At 51.6% G+C, this 24,927-nt stretch overlaps 1 protein-coding gene across 4 annotated transcripts; it reads left to right on the top strand.

Annotated features, from left to right (window-relative positions):
- Window positions 1-9,317: 9,317 nt before the first annotated feature.
- Window positions 9,318-24,364, top strand: HOXB3 (homeobox B3). Of its 4 annotated transcripts, XM_087770354.1 has the most exons (4): window positions 9,318-9,587; window positions 14,853-14,915; window positions 20,494-21,047; window positions 22,107-24,364. In XM_087770354.1, the coding sequence occupies exons 3-4, from the start codon at window positions 20,612-20,614 to the stop codon at window positions 22,871-22,873; spliced, it is 1,203 nt and encodes a 400-aa protein (XP_087626480.1). In that variant the 5' UTR covers window positions 9,318-9,587; window positions 14,853-14,915; window positions 20,494-20,611; the 3' UTR covers window positions 22,874-24,364. The 4 variants fall into 4 exon arrangements, with proteins under 4 accessions (XP_087626480.1, XP_087626482.1, XP_087626479.1 ...); XM_087770356.1 differs by lacking the exon at window positions 9,318-9,587 and having other exon boundaries at window positions 13,605-14,915; window positions 22,110-24,364; XM_087770353.1 differs by lacking the exon at window positions 9,318-9,587 and having other exon boundaries at window positions 13,605-14,915.
- Window positions 24,365-24,927: the final 563 nt, after the last annotated feature.

Here is a 24,927-nt window from a genome sequence, read left to right as displayed (position 1 = left end):
CGCGGGTTTAGAGGTAGCAACTGCAAACCTTTAAAGTTTCTTTCTTCTTTTTTTTTTTTTTTTCCCCCCAGGGAGGGTGGCAAGGGCTGTATTTTATTGTAATGCCTGAGGTTGGGGTGTTTTGTTGTTGTTGTTGCATTTTATTTTACTGTCTCTCTCTTTGATCTGCTGGGGTTGTAAAGAGGGTGTTATTTTCAAGATAGCGCTTCTAAGAATGGCAAAAAATCGTTCTTTAAAAAAAAAAAAAGCATATGCTTCCAGGAATGCGGGGTCTATAGAAGCAAATCAAAGCTGGAAAGTATGAATAGAATAGAAGGGGGAGAAAAGAAGATTTCTATAGGACCTAAAAGTTCACAGCCATTATAAGCAGACAGAAGCCAAGAAAAATGCGAGAATTATACAGAAAATCATTAATCACTTCTTTTCTTTAAATACTTATCCTTTTCCCATTGTTATTCAACAGCAAATCTCCGCAGACCGTCTGTTGGGAAAAAAGCACCCGGAGTCCTACAAGAATCTTCAGGGGAAATAATAATATTAGTAATAAAATCTGGATCGTAAAGGTGAAAGCTTTATTTTTGGGGGAGAAAAACAAACCCAAAAGCCCCCCAAGCCACCCCCTCCCCCAGACCTCTCACTTTGGAAGAAACCACCCAAACCATGAGGGCCGACTCTGGGGCGTTGGAAAAAGGATGTGGGAGCGAACCAGGTAACAGAGCTGCTCTCTTGGCATGCATTTCTGATCGGTTTATTGCCTCCTTTCACGAGAAAGCTGGGGGAAAGCACAAGAAAAAAAGGAGCTAAAAAAAAAAAAAGGGGGGGCAGAAAGAAAAACAACACGTGAATTCTTGTGCGGGGTTTTCCTTCTGTTTTCTCGTTTTATTTTGACCGATGTTAGCGAGGGGAGCGGGCAGAGAAAGTTTGCAGCGGGTTTCTGGTGACGAGGGTTTTTTTTTTCCTCCTCCATTTGGGGCCGTGCGTGTTCGGGGCTCGGCCCGGCCGGGCTTTGCTGCGGGACCCCGGGCGGGGCGGCGGCGGGGGCCCTCGATGGCAGCCTGGGGGGTCCCCCGCTCGCTGCCTTTTTTTTAAATTATTTTCCTCTTTTTTTCCCTTTTTTAGTGTTTTTTTCCCCAGCAAGATTTCCCTGCCCGTGTCACGGACCGCTTTGGGGAGGGATTGGCAGAGTGTCTGAAGGGGGGGCAGAGCGCCGGGGGTGCGGGTGTCCGGGGGGTGCGGGTGTCCCGGGGGGTGCGGGTGTCCCGCGGCTTTCTGTGTCCCGGGGGTGTCTGTGTCCCACGAGTGTCGGGGTCCTGGGGGTGCTGGCGGTGCGGGGGGTCGCTGCCCGGTCCCGGGAGCGGTGCGGGAATACCGTGGCGAAGGAAAGGGGTGAAAATCGGGGAGACAAAACCCAGCGCTGGCAAGCCGGGATCGGGGGATAGAGTTCACGCAGAGGACACGTTTTCTAGGCGATTAGCTGTGCGCTGCAGCCCGGACTGACCTCGCAAACCCCTTGACCTCTCCGAGGCTGGACATTGTGCTGGGCAGGAGCCCAGCCCGCAGCGCGGCCAAGCCTCGCGTGTGCGGGGTCCCCGGCTCCGCACCGCGGGCTCGGCCGTGGGAGCGGGAGCTCAGCAGCGGGGGGGGGCGGAGAAAGGCGCGGAGAGGGGCCTTAGGAGTGGGTTTATTTCGGTTTTCTCAGGGTTTAATCGTCCTCTTTCCGAGCCCGGGCCCGACAGGCGCTCTCCCCTCTGATTTCACTTCAAAAGCCCGCGGTGGTCGCTCGGTTGTGCGCTTCTTTGTAGGGGAGAAGGGGAGCGGGAGAGGTGGGGGGGACCCCCGGGTTTGCCTTCGCGGAGCAGACTGGTTGCTCCTTGCTTTACAAGGATAATTTGGGGAAAACCACCCCCAGCCCCGCACCGAAGCAGCCAAGCCCCCAGCCCGCCGCCGCTTCCCTCGGCCCGCGTCTCCCCTCGCCTCTTATTTTCAGAAATTCCTTTGTTTCCGAGAGTCCCTCTCCATCCCCCCCGCCCTCCCCCCGCACCTCCTCCCGCTTCGCCCCTGCCCACGGCGCTCTCAAAAGCCTCTCTGTGCCCAGCTGCCGGCGCGGAGCGGCGCGGAGCGGCGCGGAGAGGCGCGGAGCGGCGCGGGGGGATCCCAGCGCGCCGGGGGACGCGGGGGCGGCCTCTCCCCGGGACCCCCGAGCCGGGACCCCCATCCCAGCCCCCCTCGGAGCCCCTTTGTTTCCTCTGGGTCCCAAAATGGGACAAAAAAAGGATTCTCCCGTGAGAGCGAAGTCGCGTAACCCAGCCCCACTGAGATGTAGTTACCAGAGAGAAGGGGTATCGAGGAAGTAAAAATAAATCTATACGTGTATATCTAGCTATATAGGCATGGATAAGGGGGGGTCTGCCGGGTATAGGGGCCTGGGGGGGCCGTGCTGCCCCGCTATAGCGCTGGGTCGCTTTGGAGGCGGCTGGGCTGGGCGAGCGGGTTGGGAGTTTCTCAGCCCCGGTGACAGATTTATGATCCGCAATAAGAACGGCGTGTTTAAATCCGTAAATCAATCTCGCTTTCTCACTATATAAACGTTCATTTTATCTTTAGAAAGAAAACGGCTTTGATCACGGCACCTCGGAGGGCGAAGCCGCTGTTTATGGCCGCGTTTCCGACCCTTTGAACTGGGGGCTTTAAAAAAAAAAAACAAAACCACGAAATGGGTGCTTATTTTGCATGAAACAAACCCAAAAATGCCAGCGGAGGTGCGGGGGGAGGTTTTATCTGCCCCGTTTGCTGCCTCGGATGGCTTGGTTCCTTTTTTTTTTATTATTTACCCGGCTCCATTCACAGGGACGCTTCGTTTTATGGCTAAGGCAAAAAAAAAGAAGTGGTTGTGTGAAGCGAAAGTTGCGGCTTCTGAATTGACCTGCAGTTCCCATAAAAGCCCCCCCGAAGTTTCCTCCCTCGTGGGACCCCCCCAGCGGCGGGAGCCCCTTTTAATCGGATTTTTCTCCGCTCCCTCCCACACCTTGACCAAACGTCTCTCTTCCGACAGCCACTTTCACTCGATAAAATCGATTTAGAAATAATCGAGGGCTTTTGAAAACGAAGCTTCCCCGCTCGCTCCTTCCTGGCCGGGGGGAGCCCAGATCCCCCCAGCCCCTAGGCTCGGCTTAAAGGGGGGAAACCCCGCTTTTAATCTTTTAAAATTAATTTCTATGTTTCATACGTGCTCCCTCCAGGCTTTACCCGGGGGGGGCATTTCAGTTCCCGGTGTAGCTGCCCCGGTGGGGTGCAGGGATGCTGGGGTGCTTGGGGGGGGGGCTGGGGAGAGGCTCAGCCCCGAGGTCCCCCCCGCACCTGGGAGCCCCGGGGGTGCTGGGACACGGTCCTGAGGCTTTCAGCCTCCACTTGCTGCCTTTTCTGGGGTGTCAGTTTTTCCCCCGTGGACGTGGGGAGCCGGCCGCCCGCTCGGCGGCCTTTCCCAGCGGCTCCCTTTGTTGCTGAGTCTTTTTTTTTTTTTTTTTTCCAGGATGCTTGTACTTGGCAGCTCTCTTCAGAGACAAAATTTGATTTTTTTTTTTTTTTTAATGCAATAAAGGCTGGCCAAACAATAACAGCAGCGGGGAGAAAAGGCCTGGAAGTGAGGCGAAGGGAGGGCTGAGGTCTTGAAAACCAAGAGTATAAATATTCTCAGCTGGTTTAGGCTCTAAAACAGTCGTGCTATTCAGTAGGAGATTGGCATTAAAATCTCAGCGTGGAGAGGGGAAAAAAAAGGGAAAAAAGCACGATGTGGCTTAGCTGAACCGAGGTGCAGCAAAGCCAGCCTCCGGGAAGGGTTTAGAGGTTGAAACGCTCCCAGCTTCAGGCAGGAGGGGGGACGGGGCAATAACCCTGAATTGGTGCCCTTCGCTGGAGAAGCGGCCGAGGGGCGAGGGCCTCCGCGCACCCTCCTGCCCCGCCGGCCCCGGCCCCGGCCCCGGCCCCGGCCCCGGGCGGGGGGGCTCCGTCCAGCCAGAAAAGCTTCGTTCAGTTCGCAACTTCTTTAAAAAAATACTGTTCCGGTGGAAGGTCACAGTGGTCCTTTGAGTATGAAACGGAGAGACCCCCTTCCCCCTTCCCCATCACGTGATTCATTAAATAATTAATGCAGAGGTTGCAGAATAGATATGTATTCGTCAGGAAAATCGCAGACATGGTCTCCTTGTGTCTGACGTGAAATTCAACTGTCCTTTAAAAAACAAGCCTATAGCTGAGGGAAAAAAAAGAGAGAAAGAGCGAGAGGGAGAGAGAGAAAGAGGGGGAGAGGAGGAGAGGGAGAGGGAGAGGGAGAGGAGTCGGCAATAAAACAATTCTCAGGAACCACGAAGCCACGCCGAGGGCTGGATTATTGTAAGTAGCAGGGGCTTCCCGATTCCTAGCGTGTCTATATGTCCATGTAAATTTATTGTTTGTTATTAATGTTATTGTCGTAAAATGTGACAAATAGCCGTCTTCATTTCCTCCCATTTCTCTTCACATGGTGGTATGTGTGTTTATACCCATCGAGGCATTTCATTGATATTTTTAGGAATATTCCTCTCTCTCCCTCTCCCTCTCTCTCCTCGCAACCTTTTTTTTTTTTCTCTCTTCCCCCCTTTCTTGATTTATTACAATAAACATGTCAGCAGCAGTGCGGCTGCCATTGTGTGTGTGTTTGTGAGAGAGTTGTGTTGTTTATAGTGGTGTCCAAGATAAATCATTTCTCGAGTGAAAATGATGTGCAAGCGATGATATTTTAGAGCGAGGATCTCTCTCTACCCCACTCCCTGGAGCTGATTATTTCAGACGATTTACAGTAATAGATCAGCAGCTAATATGAAAGCTCTGTAGCTGGGGGTCTTAAATTACAGCATCTGTGATTACCAATTAAGGAGAGATTTGTATAAATTTGGTAAACCGGGAACGCCTCATTGGCATATAGACCTAGTAAAAGAGCACGACCTTAATATAAAAATCACAGCTCGGAGTCCTGCGTTGCAGCATCCCTTTATCAACGAGAACTCATTTTCTCCCCGGTTCCCATCCCCCGGCAGGGCTCCTCGCTGGAGCACAGGTTGCTTTAGCAGAGCAAGGTAATTTCTGGAGATGCCCTGTCTTAAAGCAGACACAGAAATCGGACTTAAAATGCAAAAAAAGAAAAAACGCACCCCCAAATAAAGTAGAGGTTGCAGCAGGAGGGCTGCAAGGTAGCTGCCTCCGAGAGAGGCACGGCTCTGGTCCCAGGTGGGACGGGGACTTTGCCCATTAAAACCAGAACAATGGGGGTCTGCGGGAACTGGGGCGCTGCCGAGGGACCCCGGCAGAGGCGAGTTCTCCCCACAGCCGCTGACACCAAGGGAAAGGGGAATAAACCCGCGGCGGGCGGTTGGCGGTGCTGCTGGAGCCGGGGGATAGCTCTGCCGAGCCGCGGTGGGGATGGATGGGGACGGCGGACGGTGGGAGCTGGAGAAGGTGCTCTGAGGGATGGCTTTCCCTCTAGGAGCCCGGGCCTGTTGTTTACCTCGGGAAAAGCAGAGCTCCGAGGAGAAACAGCACGGAAAATAAGCTTAAATAGCAGCGGAGCCCGGCCGGCAGCGGTTACCGTTGTAGTGATTGCTATGGAAAATATAGGAGAGCTTTAATAGGGAAATTCCTCTCAAGCCACTGAGGTGGGGCAGCGGAGCTGAAGCTTTGGGGACGGGACGAGATGCGCGTCCCAAGCGGGGAGCACCGCTACCTGCCTTAATGTCAGCGCGGGGAGCGCATCTTCCGCGGAAAACGGGAGGTCAGGAGTCAGGCACTGCCCTCCCGTCTCCAAACTGGACCAAATTGGTCCTAACCGGGAGTGTTGAAAGGGAAGGAGGAAGTGGGAGATCGCGTTTTTAAATATTTTACAAGCTCCAGCATGCGAGGAGTCAATAAAACTGACAACAGGAGCAAAGATTAAATGTTCGCACCGGATTCTCGGGCGAGAATTCACCGCTCTCCCCCTTCCCTCCCCTCCCTCCCCTCCGCTCGCCAGCCAAGGCTCACACCGCCCCAGCCGGGGTATTTAACTGTCTGCTAGTGTAAACCTTTATGTAGCAAAATTAGAGCAACTCAGCGACTTTCATTAAATATTAAGGGAGATCCAGGGACGGTGACTGAGCCAGAAGTAGAGCATCATTCTCTGTCAAGCCCCGTATTAATTTCAGTTGTCGGCTTCAAATGGATGCAGACCCCCTCCCCTCTTTTTTTCTTCCCCCTTTATTTCATTCGGTGGTATTTTGTTTTGTTTTATTTTATTGTATTCTGTTTTTTCCTGTCGGCTTGGGATGCTGAGCGTGAGAAAGGGCCCTTGGCGGGGGGCGGCTGCGGGCTCAGTGCGGGGGAGCCACCCCGCACCCCCCGCCCTGGGCGGCAGCCCCCGTTAAATCAATACCGGGGCTTTATTTATCCCCGGTCCAGACGCCTTTGTGCGAGTGTCTCCCTTTAATAATCAGCTGTCAGGAGGAGATGGGGTGGCCGAGGGCTGCCGGGTCGCTCTGGCCGACCCTTCGTGCTGGGGACGCAGCCCCGAGCCCGGGGCGCTGCCTTCCCGGCCCGGGAGGGGAGCCCGGACCCGGGCGGGGGCTCCGGACCCGAAATATGGCCCTGGGTAAGAGCCCCAGACCCTGATTAAGACACTCAGAGCCGGGATGGGATCTCAGATCCTGGATAAGAGCCCCACACTCCCATTAGGGGACCCAGACCACGATTAGGATCCCCAGACCCAGAAGGGCACCCCACAACAGGGATAGGACCCCAAAACTCGGGAGAAGAGCCTCCAACCTTGGAGGGGACCCCAGACCCAGGAGAGGACCCCGACCCGGGAGGGTGACCCCCGGAGCACCGCCTCGGATCCTGGGGCTCTGCTCCCCCCACCCGTGTCAGCTCCGTCCTCCCCAAAACCCCGAGTTTCTCCCCTTTGCGGGCAGCGGTGACCCGAGGGAAAGAGCTTGGTGTCGGCCAGAGCTGGGAAGGGAAATCCGGAGCAGAAGCCCCTGCCCCGCGCAGCTCCCGCGCAGCCCCCGCGCAGCCCCGCGCAGCCCCCGCGCAGCCCCGCCGCCGCCGCTCACCACCGCCTCTCCCAGCTCAGCCGCCCAACAGCTTCGCTGCTCTCCCAGACCCGCTAAAAATAACCAGCAAATAATCCCTTACCATTTTTTGAGCCATATTTCTTTATTAACTCGTTGAAACCGAGTTTTTCGAGAAACCAGCTACCGTGCCTTAGAGTTACAGATGGCAGAAGTCATGTTCGAGAGGCGGGAGGAGGTAATAAGCTATTTCGAGTAGCTCGAGCAAGTGCTATTTCATTAATTTCTGCGCAATAAGCCTTTCTCCTTGCCTGTCATCTCGTCAGAAGTCCCTGGTCTATCAGCGCTGCGAATCCCTGTTGATCGCATCTCGTCCCCGAAGCAGCCGCCCTCCCTTCCCCTCCCGGCCGGGCAGACCCTATCTTTGCCCAAAGAGGAAGCTATTAAAGTTGTAAATATGAGTCAACAGCACCTTAATTCATAATTTATTGCAGGCGGTAGGAGAGAGTTATTTAAGATCAAAGCATCGCGGAGGGCGAGAGCTGCAAGGCGTGGAGGCGAGGGAGCGGAGCAGAGCGATAAGGAGGATAACGCGGAAACCTGTGGCTTAGGCGCGGAGCGGCGCGGAGAGGCGCGGAGCGGACGCGGCGGCAGGGCGGGCAGGACGTGGCGGCAGCTTTTTCCCCCCACCTTTTGTTTTGTTTTCCCCTGGAAGGGGGGGGTCGGGCAGTCTTTGCCCGGCCCGGCCCCCAGCATGGCCCCGGGCCGGTCCTGCTGCTCCAGCGAAGCGGCTCAGGCCCGAGCAAAGCCGGCATCGCCCCAAAATCCGCCCCGCTGCGCGCCCGCGGAGCCGCAGGGGAGGGCCCGGAGCCGGTGCCAATTACGCTGCTTCATTTTCATGTTTAAAAAGGGAGACGAACACGAGTCGCAGGCAGACGAGACAAAAGGGAAGAGCTCGGTCGCTTTTCAGTCAAATAGGCAAAAGTTTGGAAACGGTGACGGTTTTCTTTGAAGTTTTCCCTTTTTTTTTTTTTTTTTGGTCGGGCGGAGGGAGAGGAGAGGAGAGGAGGGGGGAGACGAAAGAAATAAAAGGCAATAACCACATTTCAACACTTCCCTGCGCGTAACCATCCCAGTTGAAAAAGAAGGCTATAAATCAGAGGCGATGGTGGAGATTTGACTCCTTATTTTTTTTTTTAGCGTAGCTGCGAGGGGAGGGGTTAAGGAGAAATCCCCACTCGTTGCTATTTCGTCTCCTTTTGATGTCCGACTCAATGCGAAGTATATCAGCGCTTTATTGGCAGTGGTATCTAGAGGTCAGGAGAAAAGCCTGAAAAACTTCGGGTCAAATTCTCTCCCAGCATATCCCGCTGAAATCAATAGGGAATGGCAGTCCCGGGCTGGGGGGGACGGGGAGAGGCACCGGCCGCCCCCCCCCGCCCCTCTCCCACCGCCCCGGAGCCTGCGAGCCCATCACCTGCCCGCGGGCCCGGCCCCCAGCCCCTCGCCTCTGCCCGGCTCCGGGCGGGCTGGGGGCTGGTTTGGGGGGGACGTTTTGCGCCCCCCTCCCCTTCCCTCCCGGATTTTGGGAGCCGCCGCCGCGCCAGGGCACGCTTCGCCCTTTCACCAGATCCGTATTTTTCTCTCCCCGCGCTGAGGTCAGCTCCAGCAAAGCCGAGTCTAAAAATAACCGCCAGGATCTGGCTTGTTGCTACCGGTACCTCTCCCTCTCCGCGCTGCAAAGGCGAGAGTCCAAGCTATTCCCTGAAAAAGAGCACGACTTAATGACGGGGCTGTGGAAGGGCGGGGGGCGAAGGAAAGAAACCCGGTGGGCTTTGCAGAACTTTTATTCCCCCCCCCCTTCCTTTCTCTCTCTTTCCTTCTTTCTTCCTTTCCTTCGTTTTTCCCCCTTTCTCCGGACGAGACATATGGAATCAATTTTGAATCCTGACATTGAAGGCTGGCCAATTCCTACTGGCTCTAAAAACCAGAATCCATTTGGTTCCCTTCTCTCCAGCACCCCTTGTCACTCAGTATTATAACCGTCTTGCAACATTTTAAGTCTTTATAAAGAGAAACAGCTTTCCAGAGAGATACCAAGGACTCGGGAGTGGGGGAGGTTTTTGGGGGCCTTTTTTTTTGTTTTTAAAGGGGAACGTGCGCGCAGCCCCCCCCCCCCCCCCGGCACCCCCAGCTCGTCCCCCTCCGCTCGGCATCGCTCTGCAAAGGGGGCCGCATCCTTGCAATACTTTAATCTGTTTTGGAAGAGTTTCTATTTTTCTCCACGTCAAGTCAGTTCCGTTTGAATCGAGCGAGTCCAAAAAAATCAAAGCATCTTTGGGGGAGGAAAAAAAAAAAATATCCAAACCGGCCGAGAAAGCCGTCAGCAAGATCCACCGGGGTGCAATAAAGTAGTTTCTTCTCCTTAATTTGCCTGCTCCGGTTGCGAACTCACACCACCCCGATCCGGCTTCGCTCCTTCTTCTCGAAGTCCTGGGTCGGACAGTATCACAGGTAAGAAGTTAAAATAAATAAAGAAAGGAATGCTGCGGCTCTGCCTTTCCTACCTTCTCAGCTCCGACGCTGTGAGATATAATTAATTGCTCCGAAAGCTCTGACAGGCTTCTCCACCGCTCACCCCGAGCTAGAGCCGACTTTCTCCTGCTAGCAAATTAAGAGTGATGCCTCGGGAGCGGGGAGGTGAAGAGGAGCAGCAAGGAGCTGGCGGGGTCCAGAGCCGAGCCCGGCCGCCAGCCGCTCCCTTCCCAGTGCGTCTTCCCCGCGGAGTTTGTCCGGGACGCATTTGGTAAAGGTTTAGCACCTCTCTCGTGTTTGAAAAAGAAACTACAAAAGCCCATTGGAAAAGCGGGGTGTTAAACTGAAGAATGTATGTGATGGTGATTTATGGCCCTACAAAGTTTTTTGTTTACTTGAAGCAGACCCTAATTACAAGGGCTCCTAAAAAAAAAAAAAAAAAATCCCGAGCTCTGTGTATGTCCATAGCGGGTTTTCCCTCCCCAGGTCGGGCTGTAGTGGCCAGATGTGACTAACAAACATCTGGTTAGCTGAGCTGCTGTTCCTTTTAGTCGGCCAGTGAATTTGACCGAAATGGGTAAGACCGAGGCTCTTAAACATTTGGCATTTGGGGGAGTCCGAGCCTGAGAAGATCAGGCTTTCAAAGAGGTTGAGGGTTTGTTTGGGCTGGGGGGGATGTCCTCCAAACGGGACATTTCGCTGCGATGCAGTTTCTGGGATTGGAAGGGAAACGGCCGGGAGGGCGAGATTTCGCGTGGGAATATCGGATGCGTTGTTTTCCATGGACTTGTGCTATTCATTTCTGGCTTAAAAAAAAATCCCCCCTCCAGCCTCCCCCCGGCAGCGCCCGATGCCTATTTTAAGAGCGAGACAGGGAAATCGTTTGTACGGAGGAAAAAACCCTCCGAGAAATCGAATTAAACCTGGAAAGTTTTTCTATCTGTCTATCTATCTACGCTCTCTGTTCTCCTTTGGTTCCTCTCCCTTTAGAGCGAGATAATAACTCAGTCCCCGGGACAAGTTGCCAGTTCTAAAAATGTCCTCATGCATTGTGAAACTGGAAAAGTTTTGACTCAGTGTCTAATATTTCCCGAGGCGAACTGGTATATTGGCAGAGAGCAGGAGCTCGGATACACAAGCGCCTGGTTTTTTGCTGAAAATTGCTTTGCATTAAATTTCCTCAGCTTCAGAATTATCTTTACTCGCCTCCAGCTAAACTTGAAATTTTTTACCAAGCGCTTGATCTGTTGGCGAATGAAATCTGAGAAGAAACCGCAGGCCCTAAGTGGCTGTAATTTAATTGATTTTATCATAAATCATCAACTTCATGAAGAACCAAAGTTTTCATTGAAGTAAATTGATATTAATGGACACTTTCTGAAATTTAACGGTATAGATCTATACGGTGGCGGTGCTCCCATTTCTGCTCTTTTGGGACAAGAGATTTTAGGGGGGAGGTATTTTTCCACCCTTCTCGTTTTCGTTTCTCCCACCATCCCTAAAAACCGACTGTGTTGGTTTTTTTTTTTTCCCCCAGCGTGGGGAACCTGATCCCGGGTTTGGAGGGGGGCTCTGAGGGCTCAGCTCCTCCTTGGAGCAGTGGGTAAATCCAGGAGCACCGGGATGCGGCGTTTTGGGGTGGATGAGTCGGGTTTCCTCGGGTTATTCCCCTAGGTGGGTTATCCCCTCTGCCCGGGGCTTTGGTGGGAACAGGGATGGGATCTCCCTGGGAAAACCACGCGTGTTGCGTCCCGGCCAGCGCCAGCACCGCCTCTCTCGCATCCGCCTTAAAAATAGGATGTAAAGGATTTAAAACCCCCGCTTCCATCTACGTGTCCTCTGCTGCGTTCAACCTTGCCGTTCCCAAAGTTTTCCCGCCTAATTAAAAATTAACTAAGAGCTCGGGATGGATGGGAGCCCTTTGATATGGTGATGAGGCTGACAGAGCCAGCACCCTTGCAGTAACAGGGGGTCGCAGCAAAGGGGGGTGGCTCGGGTGTGTGCCCGCGTTTGGGGGTGTTTGCAGAGCCGCACGGTGCAGGGTGGGTGCAGGGAGGGTGCAGGGAGGGTGCAGGACTCGCTGGGATCCGCGCCGTTCCCTACAGACGATAAATAATTCGGTGTAAACATCCCAAAGCAGAGAAATACCATTCCTTGACACCCCTTCTCTCTCCCTCTCCTGAGACTTGCTCCTCAGGAACTGTTAGCCTTTATGAATTATCAGATGGAAGCAGGTAAAATGGAACTCATTTCTTCTCCCAGGTCCCTTCTCCCCCATGCCCAGCTCGTCCTCCAGCGCCAGCCGGGGCCCGGATTCAGGCGAGTATCACTGCAAAAAATAACCGAATTCCTTCCTTTTCTCACAGAAACGGCCACGGCGGTAGCGTGGGTGCCCGGTCCTCCCGGGAGGCGAAGGAAGGGCAGCGGGAGAAAAGCTTTGAATCCTCATTTTCTCCCTCTCTCTCTTTTTTTTTTTTGTTTTGTTTTGTTTTGGAGGAGGAGGGTGGGGGTTAAAATGGGAAGAAACGGGGAGCCTGGACGCGGGCGTAGGAAGCCGAGGAGCCGCGGCCTCGGTGCCGGGGCCAGCGGCGCAGCCCGGGGGCCAGGAGGCCATCCCCGGGGCCTCCGGGCGCTGCCCCGCCGCCGGGCAGGCACAGAAGCCCCTCTCCGTTTTTTCCGTCCCCCAAACCCGTTTTTTATCCCTCCGTTGCCGTCGTCTCTGCCGTTTGGCTGGACGCTGAGGCTTTGGGAACCGTGGCCGCTGCGGTCGCTTTCCTCGTTAGTGTTTGTTCGCCTCCTTCGCCGTCAGGTTAAAAGATAAAAAAGGAAAAGGAAAGCTAAAAGAAAAAAAAAATGTAAAAGGAAAAGGAAAAGCAGCCCAGAACGCCCCAAAGGCCAGGGCAGCCCCAACTGCGGCAGGAGGGTGCGAGGGGCATCGCCTGCCCGGGAAGTTTGGGGAATTTGCTGATGGGGGAATTAGAGGGGCTGGCGGGGGGAGCCGCTCAGGTCCCAATTCTCTGTAAAACGGGCAAAAGGTTGACGTGTCCCGGTCACGTGAGCGCATAATTCAAGCTATTATTTTGGCATTTGGAGGGGGGGAGAGAGGGAAGAAAAGTGGGGATGGGGATTCCCGTCTCTGTGAGCTGCTCCCAAAATAGCTGTTTGTCGCACGCCGATATCGCAAACCGCCGGCTCCTCGCACTCCCCCGCACCCCCCCAGCACCCCCCCACCCACCCACCCAGCCGCACCTCACCCCCCGCTGAGGCTTTTGGCGACGGGCGGCCCCGGGGAGAGGGGTGCTGGGGTTCGGGGGGGGCCGCCCCGCCGGCAGCCCCCGTGTTGTTTCTGGTTTGGGTTTTTGGAGACAATTCCAAAGCGCTCCCGCTGATTGATCATTAACCTGGTGAGTTATTGCTCTTCCAAGCAAAGGTCAGGGGGAGAAAAAGGTCTAATCTGTCAAGGCAAAAGCACTGCTCACTCAGTTTCATTTTGATTTCTTATCCGGGCTGGCTTCTGTTTGGGGCTTCAGGAGGTCCTGGACCCTCCATAACTCTCCCTTCCTCCTCGGAGCTCTCCCCTCCCTCGGGCTCTCTGTTCGGGGAGTGGGAAAAGCCAAACTCCCTCCATTTAGACGAAAAGCCCGGGGCGCGGAGGGTGCGCGGCCCCGGGGCGCGGTGAGCCCGGCGGCGGCTGCGGGACGAGCAGGGGCCGGGCCCGGCCTGCGCCGCCTCCGAGGGCAAAATTAATGCCAAGCAAATAGAGCAAAAAACCCCAAATCAAAACAAAGAGCAAAGGGGGGGGGGGCGGCTCTCTCCATCCCTCTCCTGCCTGTACTGCGAGGGAATAAATTAAAACCCAAGCAAAACACCCCCCCCCCCCCCGCCCTCCTTGCTGGAGCCGTTATTTACGCCGCTTCTTCGGCATTGTTTGTTTGTTTGTTTGTTTGTTTCTCTTCCCCCCTCCTCCCTCCCTCTCCCACTCCGAATAAACGCGATTTTCCCTCTTTTCTCCACCTCCTCTGGGGCTGCCCACCGCTCCCCTTCCTCCCGGGCCCGGCGTGGGAGGAACTCGCCCGGACCCAGCCTGCCCTCGCTCCGCTCCCAGCGCAGAAAGGGCGCTCGCTTTTCTTCTGCTGCTTCTTTTTTCTCCCCCTTTTTACAAATCTCTATGGGTACTCTACAGTGGGAACTGAAAAGCCCCGCTTAACCGGGGAAGGCTGTGATGTAAGTGGAATATTGCCAAAGCTGTGTATTAAAGTGTGCGCGCACGTAATAATAATACTAATAAAAAATACAGCTATAGGCCGCCGACTGGAGAAGGTCACGGAGCATCCGCGGGTGATTTATGGACTCGGGGATGTTGTCACAAGCGGAGTAGGGGTGTGAGGGGAACATTTTTATTTGAGATTAATAACATCAACATACAGAACGGAAACAGGATTATTAAAGCGACTGAATGTTTCCCCAAACGAAAATATTTTTAAATGAGATTGCTTTTTCTTTCTCCCCTTCTTTCTCCCTTTCCTAGTCCTTCGTGCCAAAGTTGCGGTGATAAATCTCGGCGTGGCTTTAAAAATGTTTACGGCTCGATACCGTTAATTCTGGTACCAAATCACTGCCGTGTGAGTGTCCGCGTACACTATAAAGCATCTCCGTCCTCCCCCCCTTCGTGGCGATCCGCCGACCACATTGGAGAAACACGAAAAAAACATCCTTAAGGCTTTTCTGCCTCTGAGGAAAACGGCCTCCTCTTTTCCCTGCTCTTACCCCGTTGTTGAACCCAGAGCTAATTAACTGCACGTATTTAATCTCTTAAACGCATTTAACTCGGAAATTACCACCAGAATTTAACCCAAGCCCTCCCCGGTATGTTTGCCGTGACGCTCGAGCTGACGGGCAGCCGTGGCCAAGCCGCCCGGGCTCACGCCGAGGCGCCCGGCGGGGAGCGGAGCCCCCGGGGCAGGGGGCGGCGGGGCCCGCACCCGCTTTGCAGCAGCAGCCCCGGTGCCCACCGCCGCCGGTGGGAACACCGGGTTAGCAGTGGATGGAGACCTGGAAAGGCTGTGGTGGCTCGGACGGGCGATAATCTCGGAGGAAACGCGGGGGCTTTTGTTCATTAGAGCCTATCTTCTCCCCACTTCCACCCAAAGGTTTCCCTCTGTGATGAATCCCCTTGTCCACGCTTTTCTGACCGAAGTTTCATACTTTTTTTTTGTTGTTTTCTCCCTTTTTTCCCCCACCCAGTTCTTCTCCTCTCTCAAAGTCCACCGCTGCCTCGTATTTGCTGGACCAGACATCCGAGAACTGGTGAGTTTTGCCGAATGTCCTACCTGGTCCCCTGTCTGTGTGTGCCTCCGTACCCCCCTCTCCATCAGGCTTGGAAGCCATTCCTTCTCCAAAGTCTCTAAAGTCACCCAACGTGACTTTTCTTTTTTTTTTTTCCCCTTCCCTCCACCAACCCCAGAATAAGCACGGCTGCCCTGGATTTCAGCTGAGTATTTTCATTTTGCTACTGGCTTGTCTTTAAACTTTGTGATTTATGGCCGTAACTTTGAGGGAGTGTTTTAAATCCAAAATATTTCCTGTGCTCCCTTTGAAGGGAAACCCAGTCAGATTGCAACATTTGCTGCTGATTTCGTGACGAGTGCGAGGGAGTTACATTTTAAAGAAAAATAAGCTGCAACCAAAGCAAAGATGGCAAGACGCAGGGAGCCTAAAAAAAATCTACTTACAGGAGCTCAACATATAAACGTGCAACGACCTTCTTAACAGGGCTTTTTTTCGGCTGCCAGTTAAGGTTAAAACAAAATTTTGCACTTGAGAGGAGTTATTTGCAGAGTCCGAGGTACTTCTGATTGCCTAGGTGCTCCAAACGGGTCAGTGGAGATCCACGTTCAGAAACCTAGAGAGCGCTTCACCTACAGAGGAGTCTTTAAAAGAATAGTCCACGACTGGTTTTCCTCTTTCCTTCCCTGGAATTTCAACGCCGGGGCTCCAAAATAGGAACTATCCCGTAGCAGAAGATTTATGTCGGAGCAGTTCATAAAAAGTCAGCTGGGGCGGGGGGGGGAAATCGCCGTAACGGTGTCCCCTGCTCGGAACCCTCCCGTCTGGGATCGGAAGGCTGCAGCCAGAACAATAGCTGGAAACACCGTAGTCCTTGGGATAAGGCTTTATCCATCACCTGGAAAACCTTGCCTGTCCAGCCCAGAGTCAGTTCTCTCAAAAGTCAAATGTTGACTTGGACACCCTTCTTTTTCTCGCCAGAGTTACCAGCCTGAAGGTGCACACACACACAAAAAGGCGATGCAAACCCCCCCCGACGGCTCATACCTTCCCAGCGAAGTCCAAAGAGCCTTTGTGGTCCCTCTTTTTCTTGTTTTGCTAAACGTAAATTCCCCCCCGTCAGCACTTAACCCAAAGCAGTGAGCGCCGGAATTAAAGGAGGGAAGATAATTGCGATGTGAAACAAAAGTAGCACTTAAAAAAAAAAAAAAAAGTGCAGACACCTAAATTCCTTGCCCTGCCTTCCTCCCACTCGCCAGCCCCTCCTCGTCACGGACTTTCCCCAAAACGCTTCTTGGCGAGTTTCTGCTTTCGGCAGCCGTCTGGGAGCGGGGAAAGGCATAAATCTCCCGTGGCGACAGCAGCAGCGCCTTGCATAGCAATAACGGCGTTATTAATAATAGCAATAATAATCATCTTTATTGCTCAGCACCTCGCTGCCTCGGCCTCCCCCGGGGGGGATTTGCGCCCTGAGCCCCCCCGGACCCCGCGCCTCCCCCCGGCGGGGGCCGAGGGGCGAGAGGAGCCCCCAGGCATCCGGACGCGCAAACTTAACGCCGAAGTTACCCGGGGCTGCGGAGTTGCAGCAACACCAGGGATTCCTCCCCCCGCCCCGGCTCCCCTCCGCCCTTAGCCCCTCGCCAGCACCGGGGCCGGCCCCCCCCGAACCCCCCCGGCCCCAGAAAAGGGGGTTCGCTATGGGGGGGGGGGCTCTGCGAGGGGCCGAAGGGCCGGGGGAGGCAAAGCATCGGCTATTGAGAGCCGCGATCGCCGCCGCGGAAGGGGAGGGGGGAGACTATGACTATGTTGAAACGGTTTATTAGCATAAATTGACACCTAATTGTTAAACACGTGAATCAAAGGCAAGCTTTGCTATCTTTCTGCCTAGGCCTCTGTCCACCACGTCTGCAATTAGCATAATTTTTCACTAGTGACGCTGTTCGGGAGGCTCGTTGGCTTTGCCCGGCAATCCCAACCAAATCTTTATTTTTAAATATCCCCTCCGCTTTATCCCCCCCCTCGCCCACCCCCCCTCCGTAGTCTGGATTCTTTTCGTTATTATTTTAATCCCAGCCAAGCATTGCATAGTTAAAGGGGGGGGGGGGGATTGTGTTCAGCTTTTCTTTCTTTCTTTTTTTTTTTTCCCTTCTCCTTTCCCTTCTTCCCCTTTGCTGTGGTAAAGCAGAGGCCATTGTTATCAGTGAGCAGCGCGTACCAGTCTATAGGGCAAGTAGAATCTCAGGGTTTGTCCATTCAAAGCCCTCAGCTTTTCTGCACATCTTGGAAGCTGGAAAGCATCTTGATTTTTTTTTTTTTTTTTTTTTTCCTCTTCCCCAAACGGAGACAGAGAGACAATTTGAGCTGCCGTAACCGAAAGCTCCACTGGCTGAGCCCCCTCCCCCTCTGTTTTGGCTTTTTTTTTATACATATATACATGCATATGCCGGATTTTTTTCCTCTCTCTCGTATATTCCTTTAACGTTTTCAAAGGAAGGGGGTCATTCCTTGCTTATTGATTGCGTGGATGCTGGATGTGAAAATATATTATGTCTGCCTGTGCTTTGCTCGTCAGAGACTAAGGTAAGCCGGACTCAAATAGGCTATCACTTTGTGAATGGCGGAGTATATGTCCCAATGATTTATGACCATATGACTCCAATCTCGGTTCAAGAAGAGTTCACAAGCTTTAAGCTTCCTTCCACGCAGAGGCTCTTTTGCAGCCCTCATCCAGGGCCCTTTTTTTCCCCCCCGCTTTACAACTGGGGAGTTCTGGTTGGGGTGAAGCTCGGTTGTGGGGGGAGGGAAGAGGGAAATTTTAGGAATGTGTCTCTGTTTTCCAGGCATATCCACCGCCAGGCAGTCGCTGGGATTTGCGCTCTTTCTGAGCAGCCGACCTATTGTTAAGGGCACGTTTAGAATATTTATTATTAATAATAATTTAAATTAAAAGCGGGGCTCTGCCTGGTTTCGCTGGCTCTGGGAAATGTACCTTAGGAGGGGCGGGGGAGGGGAAAGGCGCTGCTCTTCTTCATAAACACGGTCAGGTTGTGAATTTAGGGTTTCCAACATGGAGGGGATGGCTTTACAGCAGAATCCCTCTGCCTCAGATCCCTTTTCTCTTTTGCCCCCGACCGCCTGTTTTTTCCCGAGCCTCCTCCTCCCCGCAGCCCTTTCCCTCTCGCACCTTCCCCCGATTTGTTTGGTTTTGGTTTTGGTTTTTTTTTTGTTTTTTTTTTTTTTTTAAATATCTCCATATCCTCGCACTCAAAAGTTGCAGGCAAAGAGTTTGTGGTTAAATGTTACCGCTCGCAAAGTGAAACTTGGAGCGTGATGAAACAGCCAGCGCGGATCCTGCCCGGGTTTAATTGGAACAGGAGATAATCGAATATTTATCATTCTGCCTGAGATTTTTTTTTTTTTTTAAACAATTCCTTGGAGTAAATAATTAGGATTGCGGCCGTCCTCGGCGAAGATAAATGAGCGGCATTTGTGAGGCGCTGAGAGATGAGGTACAAAGCAAATCTTCTGTGGAAGCCACAAGCGAGCGAGCTTTTGGGCAAAGGGGATTGTAAATTTATTTTATGGCCATTTAAAAAAAAAAAAAAATCGTCGCTGTTATTTTTAGCTGCTTTAGCTGAGCCTCTCTGCTCGGTTCTGGTTTGGGTTTGTTTTGTTGTGTTTTTTTTAAGAAACCTATGCCAGACAGGAAGGCCTTGGAGAAATTCCCACCTCTGCCCTCGCAGATATTTTCAGCAAACCTATTCATAATCAAGGCGCTGCTGTTTGTTAATTAATTCACAGCTTCTCGGCTCGGGTAGCGGAGTCTACTTTTTAATAAGACATATTTATCATGGCGAGGAAACCAAATGAGAATAACTCCCAGCAAGGCTATCATCCTCTCTGTAGACAATAATACATCTCCGTGGAAGATACAATACAGATTTGGGAATGCATAAAGGATTTAATCGGTGTAAAAAAGCGGAGCAGTCCCTTCGTGGACACGTTGTCTGAGGCTGTGTTCGAAGTATACGGAGGTTTCATGTGACGTGACATACGAACACAGCAGTCAGGGAAGGGAAAAAAAGATGTTATTTATCGTCGAGCTATGGCTTCTGTTAAACCCCGGTACTTAGAAATATCGCATTAGACTTTATCTCCACAGAGTTTATTTTATTTTATTTTAGAGAATGAAAGAGCCCAGATAAAATTAAATATACAATAGATACAATTAAATATACAATGGATATCAATTTCCAAACAAAATGCACAGTGGCTCCTCGCAAACTCTGAGCTGCAGAGAGAAGCCACTGCCCTTTTAAAATACATTTGCTGCTCGATTGCTCCTCACACATCAGATTATTTTCAGGTAAAGATAGTTTTTGTATTTCTAGGGGTATTTCTACTCTGTCTTTATGGCAGAGAAAGTTTATGTTTCGAGAAAAGAAAGAGAAAGAAAGAGATGAAGAAAAGTAAAAAGGCCAGAGAGAGAAAGAAAAAAGGAAGGTTTCATTTTGTAATTTGAGGGTTTGGATTGGGTTTTCAGACTTTTTGAGCCTGGATTGAGGGAGGGAGGAACGACGAAAAATCAAAGGGCAGAAAGTTAAGAGCAAATGGCCTGGTGACGCGTTTGTTTTCCAAGGGAAAAAACCCAACGGCAATTAAACTGGTTTTAGAATCACATCTTGCCAATGGTAGTTCCAGATTCAAGACCGATGAGCACAAAGCAGTGCAGGCAACGAAGGGGTATGTTTTCTAAACAGAACCTGTGCTACCAGAGCGAGAGACTCACAAACAGGCCAAAGGAAGCACATTCTTGAATTTGGGCCCCTGTTTAAATCTGCTTAAAATATTTGCACCGAATTCCAAAGACATTGTGTAAACAGCAAATCAAGCCACTGTGTCAGGACAGCGTTACCTGGATAAAACATATTGACTATTTGCTGTTTCCAGTTTAAAAACAAATATACCGGACAGAGGCCGTGCAAGAAACTTAGCAGACTTTTAATTTCTGATGATATAACGTCTTGCCGGTTTTTATGTGTGTGAATGGCTGATCTGAATAGGTCAGGGGTAAGAAAGCAAGACTTTCATTCCTTTCATGCTTGTAGCTAGCAATTATCCGTTCTGTATTCTCATATTTACGTTAATGTGTGTGCTGTCTGGACGTGGGTGTGTATACGTGCACACAACACACACATCTACACGCATATACACACGCACATTTATATGGGAGCATATGTGAATGCATGGGGGTGTGTTTATATGTATATAGATAAATATAGAAGTAAATAGATGTATACAGATGAGACCACGTGCACTTACAGAGCATGTGTGCAGTTATACGTCCTGGGTGCTATCCTGTAAGGGAAAAAAGGTGCAAACAACCATCCAACCAGGCAAACTACCCCCCAAAATCAGCTCAAGACTTTTGCGCTGTAACATTTGTTGAGCTTCCTTAGGCTGCACACAGGACAAAATCTGCTCAAAGCATCTGTTCGCCCTGTTCTGCAGGACCCTATTCATGTCATGGGCCTTTCAGGCCCCAAGATGGATTCATAGGCCGGGTACTATTATTGTGTGTTTTCTCCTAACCTTTCAGGTCAGCTTCCAATAGACAGCTGGAAACGGCCTGTCACGTGGCCTTGGGGTGCCAATGTTCTGCCATAGGGGTGTCAAGACCCTGGTAGCCGGAAAAATCATTTTGGGGAGTCCCAGAGATGCAGAAGACAACGTACTACGACAGCTCCACGCTCTTTGGGGGTTACTCCTACGGGAGTGCCAATGGGTTCGGCTACGAGGGTCCCCAGCAGCCCTTCCAGCCGGCCTCTCACGTGGAGAACGACTACCAGAGGTCCGCCTGCTCCCTCCAGTCTCTTGGCAACACAACCCCGCACGCAAAAAGTAAAGACCTGAACGGGAGCTGCATGCGTCCAAGTCTGCCCCAGGAGCACCACCCGCCTCCCCCCGTCTCGCCGCCCCCAAACCCTGCCGCCAACAGCACCAGTAGCAACAGCAATAACCAGTCGGGGAGCAGTAAAACTGCCCCCAGCAAAGCCAACCTCAGTGCAAACGCCAGTCTCACCAAGCAGATTTTCCCCTGGATGAAAGAATCGAGGCAAAACTCCAAACAGAAAAACAGCTCCCCTAGCACAGGTACACTGTTCTGCTTTTGTAACAGCGAGGTAACGCAGCCACTGGCCAGAGTGATCTTGTTCGGAGGGAGGGGAGAGGGGGAGAGGACACAGCGAGGATCCAGCAAGGATCCAGCGAGGATCCTGGTGCTGGGCACGATCCCAAGACTGCCAGCCGCATGCCCCGGCCAGGCTGAGCGAGCCTTGGCCCATCCTGCAGCACTGACTGCGCACACTTGGTTTATTTTAAACATATCCAGAGCACCGCAGGGAAATACAACCAGGCGGTTGTACACAGCCGATGTCTGACTGTGTAGGTACAGATACATGAAAATGTACACCCACTGCTCAACCTAGCGATGCTAAAGTGGAGAGCTTGTTCTCTTCCCACCTCCCTGCCTCCAGACACAGCAGTAAACATGGTGCGCTCGGAGTGTATGTGCGCATGTATAGAGCGTATGCACGAACACATGGATATTCTTGCATGCATACCCGCACATCTCTAACGCGATCAAGAAAAAAAGCAGTATGGAAATATCACTGTTCTGACAGATATATTCATATAAACTTTGCGGCACACACTTGACTCTACGTTAATATATGCTATATACATTTTTATCTCACAAAAAGCTAGGTACAAATGCAATTCGGTGTTTAACAATGTACGTGCAAATATTTGTGTTACACAAATACAAGAAAGAGACAAGATGTGTGTGTGTGCATTCGTACCTCGGCAAACAAAATACCTCCCAACACTGACCCGTGTTAGTATTAATTGGCTTTGCAGTGACTGCCCCCCTGCCAAATATTATTTTCTCAAAATTATCTGTTGGAAATAATCGACTCCTAAACAAATGGCCCTGGAATCCTTTTCTACATGACATGATCAAATTTTCATAAACCAGGGGCAGCTTTGGAGAACAGAACTCTTAATAAATGACATGATTATGGAGTGCAGGCTAATGCAAAGGGGTGAGGGAAGGGGGGGTCGAACTCTTGTGCCTGTTCCAGGATTTATTAAGAAACGATGCATTCAATTTCTGCATGTAAGTAATTATCTTTTATTTCATTTCGCGGCCAGCAGAAACCTGCAGCGGCGAGAAAAGCCCTCCAGGCTCCTCGGCCTCCAAGAGAGCCCGCACAGCCTACACCAGCGCTCAGCTGGTGGAGCTGGAGAAGGAATTCCACTTCAACCGCTACCTGTGCAGGCCCCGCCGCGTGGAGATGGCCAACCTGCTGAACCTCAGCGAGAGGCAGATCAAGATCTGGTTCCAGAACAGGAGGATGAAGTACAAGAAAGATCAGAAGTCGAAAGGCATGGGGTCTTCCTCAGGAGGGCCTTCCCCCACCGGCAGCCCCCCCCAGCCCATGCAATCCTCCGCTGGATTTATGAACGCCTTGCACACCATGAGCAGTAACTATGATGCCCCCTCGCCGCCTTCCTTCAATAAACCCCACCAAAATGCCTATGCCATGTCAACTAACTACCAAAACCCCATCAAAGGCTGCCCCTCCCAACAGAAATACGCCAACACGGCCCCCGAGTACGACCCCCACGTCTTACAAGGGAACGGGGTGGCCTACGGGACTCCCAGCATGCAGGGAAGCCCCGTCTATGTTGGAGGTAACTATGTGGATTCTATGCCCACCTCTGGCCCGTCCCTTTACGGCCTCAATCACCTGCCACATCACCAGGCGGCCAACATGGACTACAGTGGGCCTCCGCAGATGCCCCCGAGCCAGCACCACGGACCATGCGAGACCCACCCCACCTACACAGACCTTTCCACGCACCACGCTTCTTCTCAGGGCAGAATCCAAGAGGCGCCCAAGCTGACCCACCTGTGATCAGGAGCAGGGACAGGCTCGGGCGAAGCGGATGGGACCTCGCCACGGGGCGTGGGAGAGGGGAAGAGGGCAGGATCGGCTTCAGGAACATTTGTGTTGAGCTGTTCTCTTTCTTTCTTTGACAGGGCAATTTCTACCAGGTGGTTGTGCTTGCTATTCTTATTTCTGGGTTTTATGAGGCACAATTTCCAAGCATTTCAGTATTTACTGCCACGAGCAGCTCTCTCTCTCAAGAGATATACCTCCTGTGTTTCAACACAAATGCTTCTGAAATGGGTTTGGGGTAGTTTTGTGGGAATCCAGCAGATTTTTAGCAGCAGCATCCTTAATTCCAAGTACAGATCATCACTGATAATTCTCGGACACTGGAAAGGAGAATAGTCAGCCAGCCAAGTCTTTACAGTTGGTGTCTCCGCATCTACGTAAACATGCACATGTCTATACATATGCAATCAAAAGAGATTCGCAAGAAAACTACCCTTCTCTCCAATTCCTTCTCAAGAGGAACCTCGCGCTTTCCTTTCCAGCCTTGGGAGGAAGGGCATCCTTTTTCGCTCAGTAACTTCCCACCAGTCCCCACATAAACTGCAAATATACATACCTGCCAACACGTGGGATTCACGCTCTTCCCCTCCGGCCCCTGCCTCCCCTCTCAAAAATAATAATAATAATAAAAAAAATTAGAATAAGAGAGGTCTAAGAATTGCAAAAGATTCGGGAAACAAGTTTTTGAAATGCCTAGAAACCCCCCGCCAACAATAACAGCAGTCCAAAGAGAGGAAGAAAGAGTTGACAGGTCTGAATATTTTCGCACCTTTGCCTCTGATGACATGAAGTCTCCATTCGACGCTGCTGGGGTTTTTTGTTTTGGGGGTATTTTTCTTAGGGTTCCTTAACAGAAAAGCAATCTTAAGACTTAGAAGTCCTACGCTTCTTTCCTCCTCTTCTCTTGACCTTACGTGAAAACAGGGTATATTTGAACAAACGGAATGTCCTCCAATCGAAGCAGAAGTGAATGGATCTCTAGTATTTGCTAATGCTTTCTTGTCTGGACATCTTTGTTGCACTTAGAGTTTACATATAATGGGTATAAAAACAACTTTGAAGGGCGTTCGTCCAACTCAGTCGAGACGTCCTTCAATAGGTGTGTGTTCTGGTGAACATTCATATATATTTATTGGTTATAGCCAGTTTAAAATATTTTCCTTTTTTTGTATTATTTATCCCCAATATTATGTATTTATATGAGGAAAAAAGAATCAAATTGTACTTTTTTAGTATTTACTGTTACAAAGGACATTGTGTTTCCTTGTCATTGTACAACAAGCTTATTTTAGTTATTGTAATTTAGAAAGACCAGTAGTTTTATGTTACCTTCGTACTTATGAATAATGTAATTAGTTCTACTGGAGGCATGAGAGCAGAACCAGACTGTAACTGTATAGTCCTGAATTAGAAGAACTATAGCTAATCCCTCCCTCCCACCTCACCCCTCCTCTTGGGAGATCTTTCTTTGTTCTTATGGTAGTTATTTTATTTCCTTGCTTAAGGGTTGTCTGTTGAACAATTCTTGAATAAACTTTCTGTTATCAATTTTATCTTGTCCTATCAGTCGGACTTAAGGGTGAAAAGAAACGATGTGTAAATCAAAATAGCGAAGAGAAGGCAGGAAAGGGGCCGCCCAAACCGTTCCAGCGTCCAGACAGCGGGGTTCAGGCCCGCGTCCCCTCCTGGGGTGAACCCCGGGGGGTTCGGGCCCGGAGCGGCCGGGCCGCCCCCTCCGCGCCCCCTGCGCGGCTCCTGCGCGGCTCCTGCGCGGCCCGGCCCGCGCCCGCGGCCACAAAGGCGGGTCACGTGGCGGCGGGGCCGGGCTGCCATTGGGCCGCGAATGAAAACAAAGGAAAAGGATTAATCACCAAAAAAAAAAAAAAAAAGACCCCGAGTTTCCATGCGGGGACCTTAAAAGTGAAGAGAAATTAAATTACTTATTATGATTAATTATTACGAAAATACGCGCCCATGTGCACAGACGCAGGCACGCGTGCACGCACACA

This window comes from Nipponia nippon, unplaced genomic scaffold (genome assembly GCF_047370975.1).
Source record: "Nipponia nippon isolate SJK-2023a ecotype South Korea unplaced genomic scaffold, ASM4737097v1 scaffold_32, whole genome shotgun sequence".
NCBI lineage: Eukaryota > Metazoa > Chordata > Aves > Pelecaniformes > Threskiornithidae > Nipponia > Nipponia nippon.
The sequence above is the reverse complement of the archived record's forward strand: the minus strand, read 5'-3'. Positions and strand labels throughout refer to the sequence as shown.

Coding starts and splice junctions, on each gene's coding strand:
- HOXB3 (XM_087770354.1), top strand. CDS start 20,612: ATGCAGAAGACAACGTACTACGACAGCTCCACGCTCTTTGGGGGTTAC. Junction 21,048..22,106: donor AAACAGCTCCCCTAGCACAG/GTACACTGTTCT, acceptor TTTCGCGGCCAG/CAGAAACCTGCAGCGGCGAG.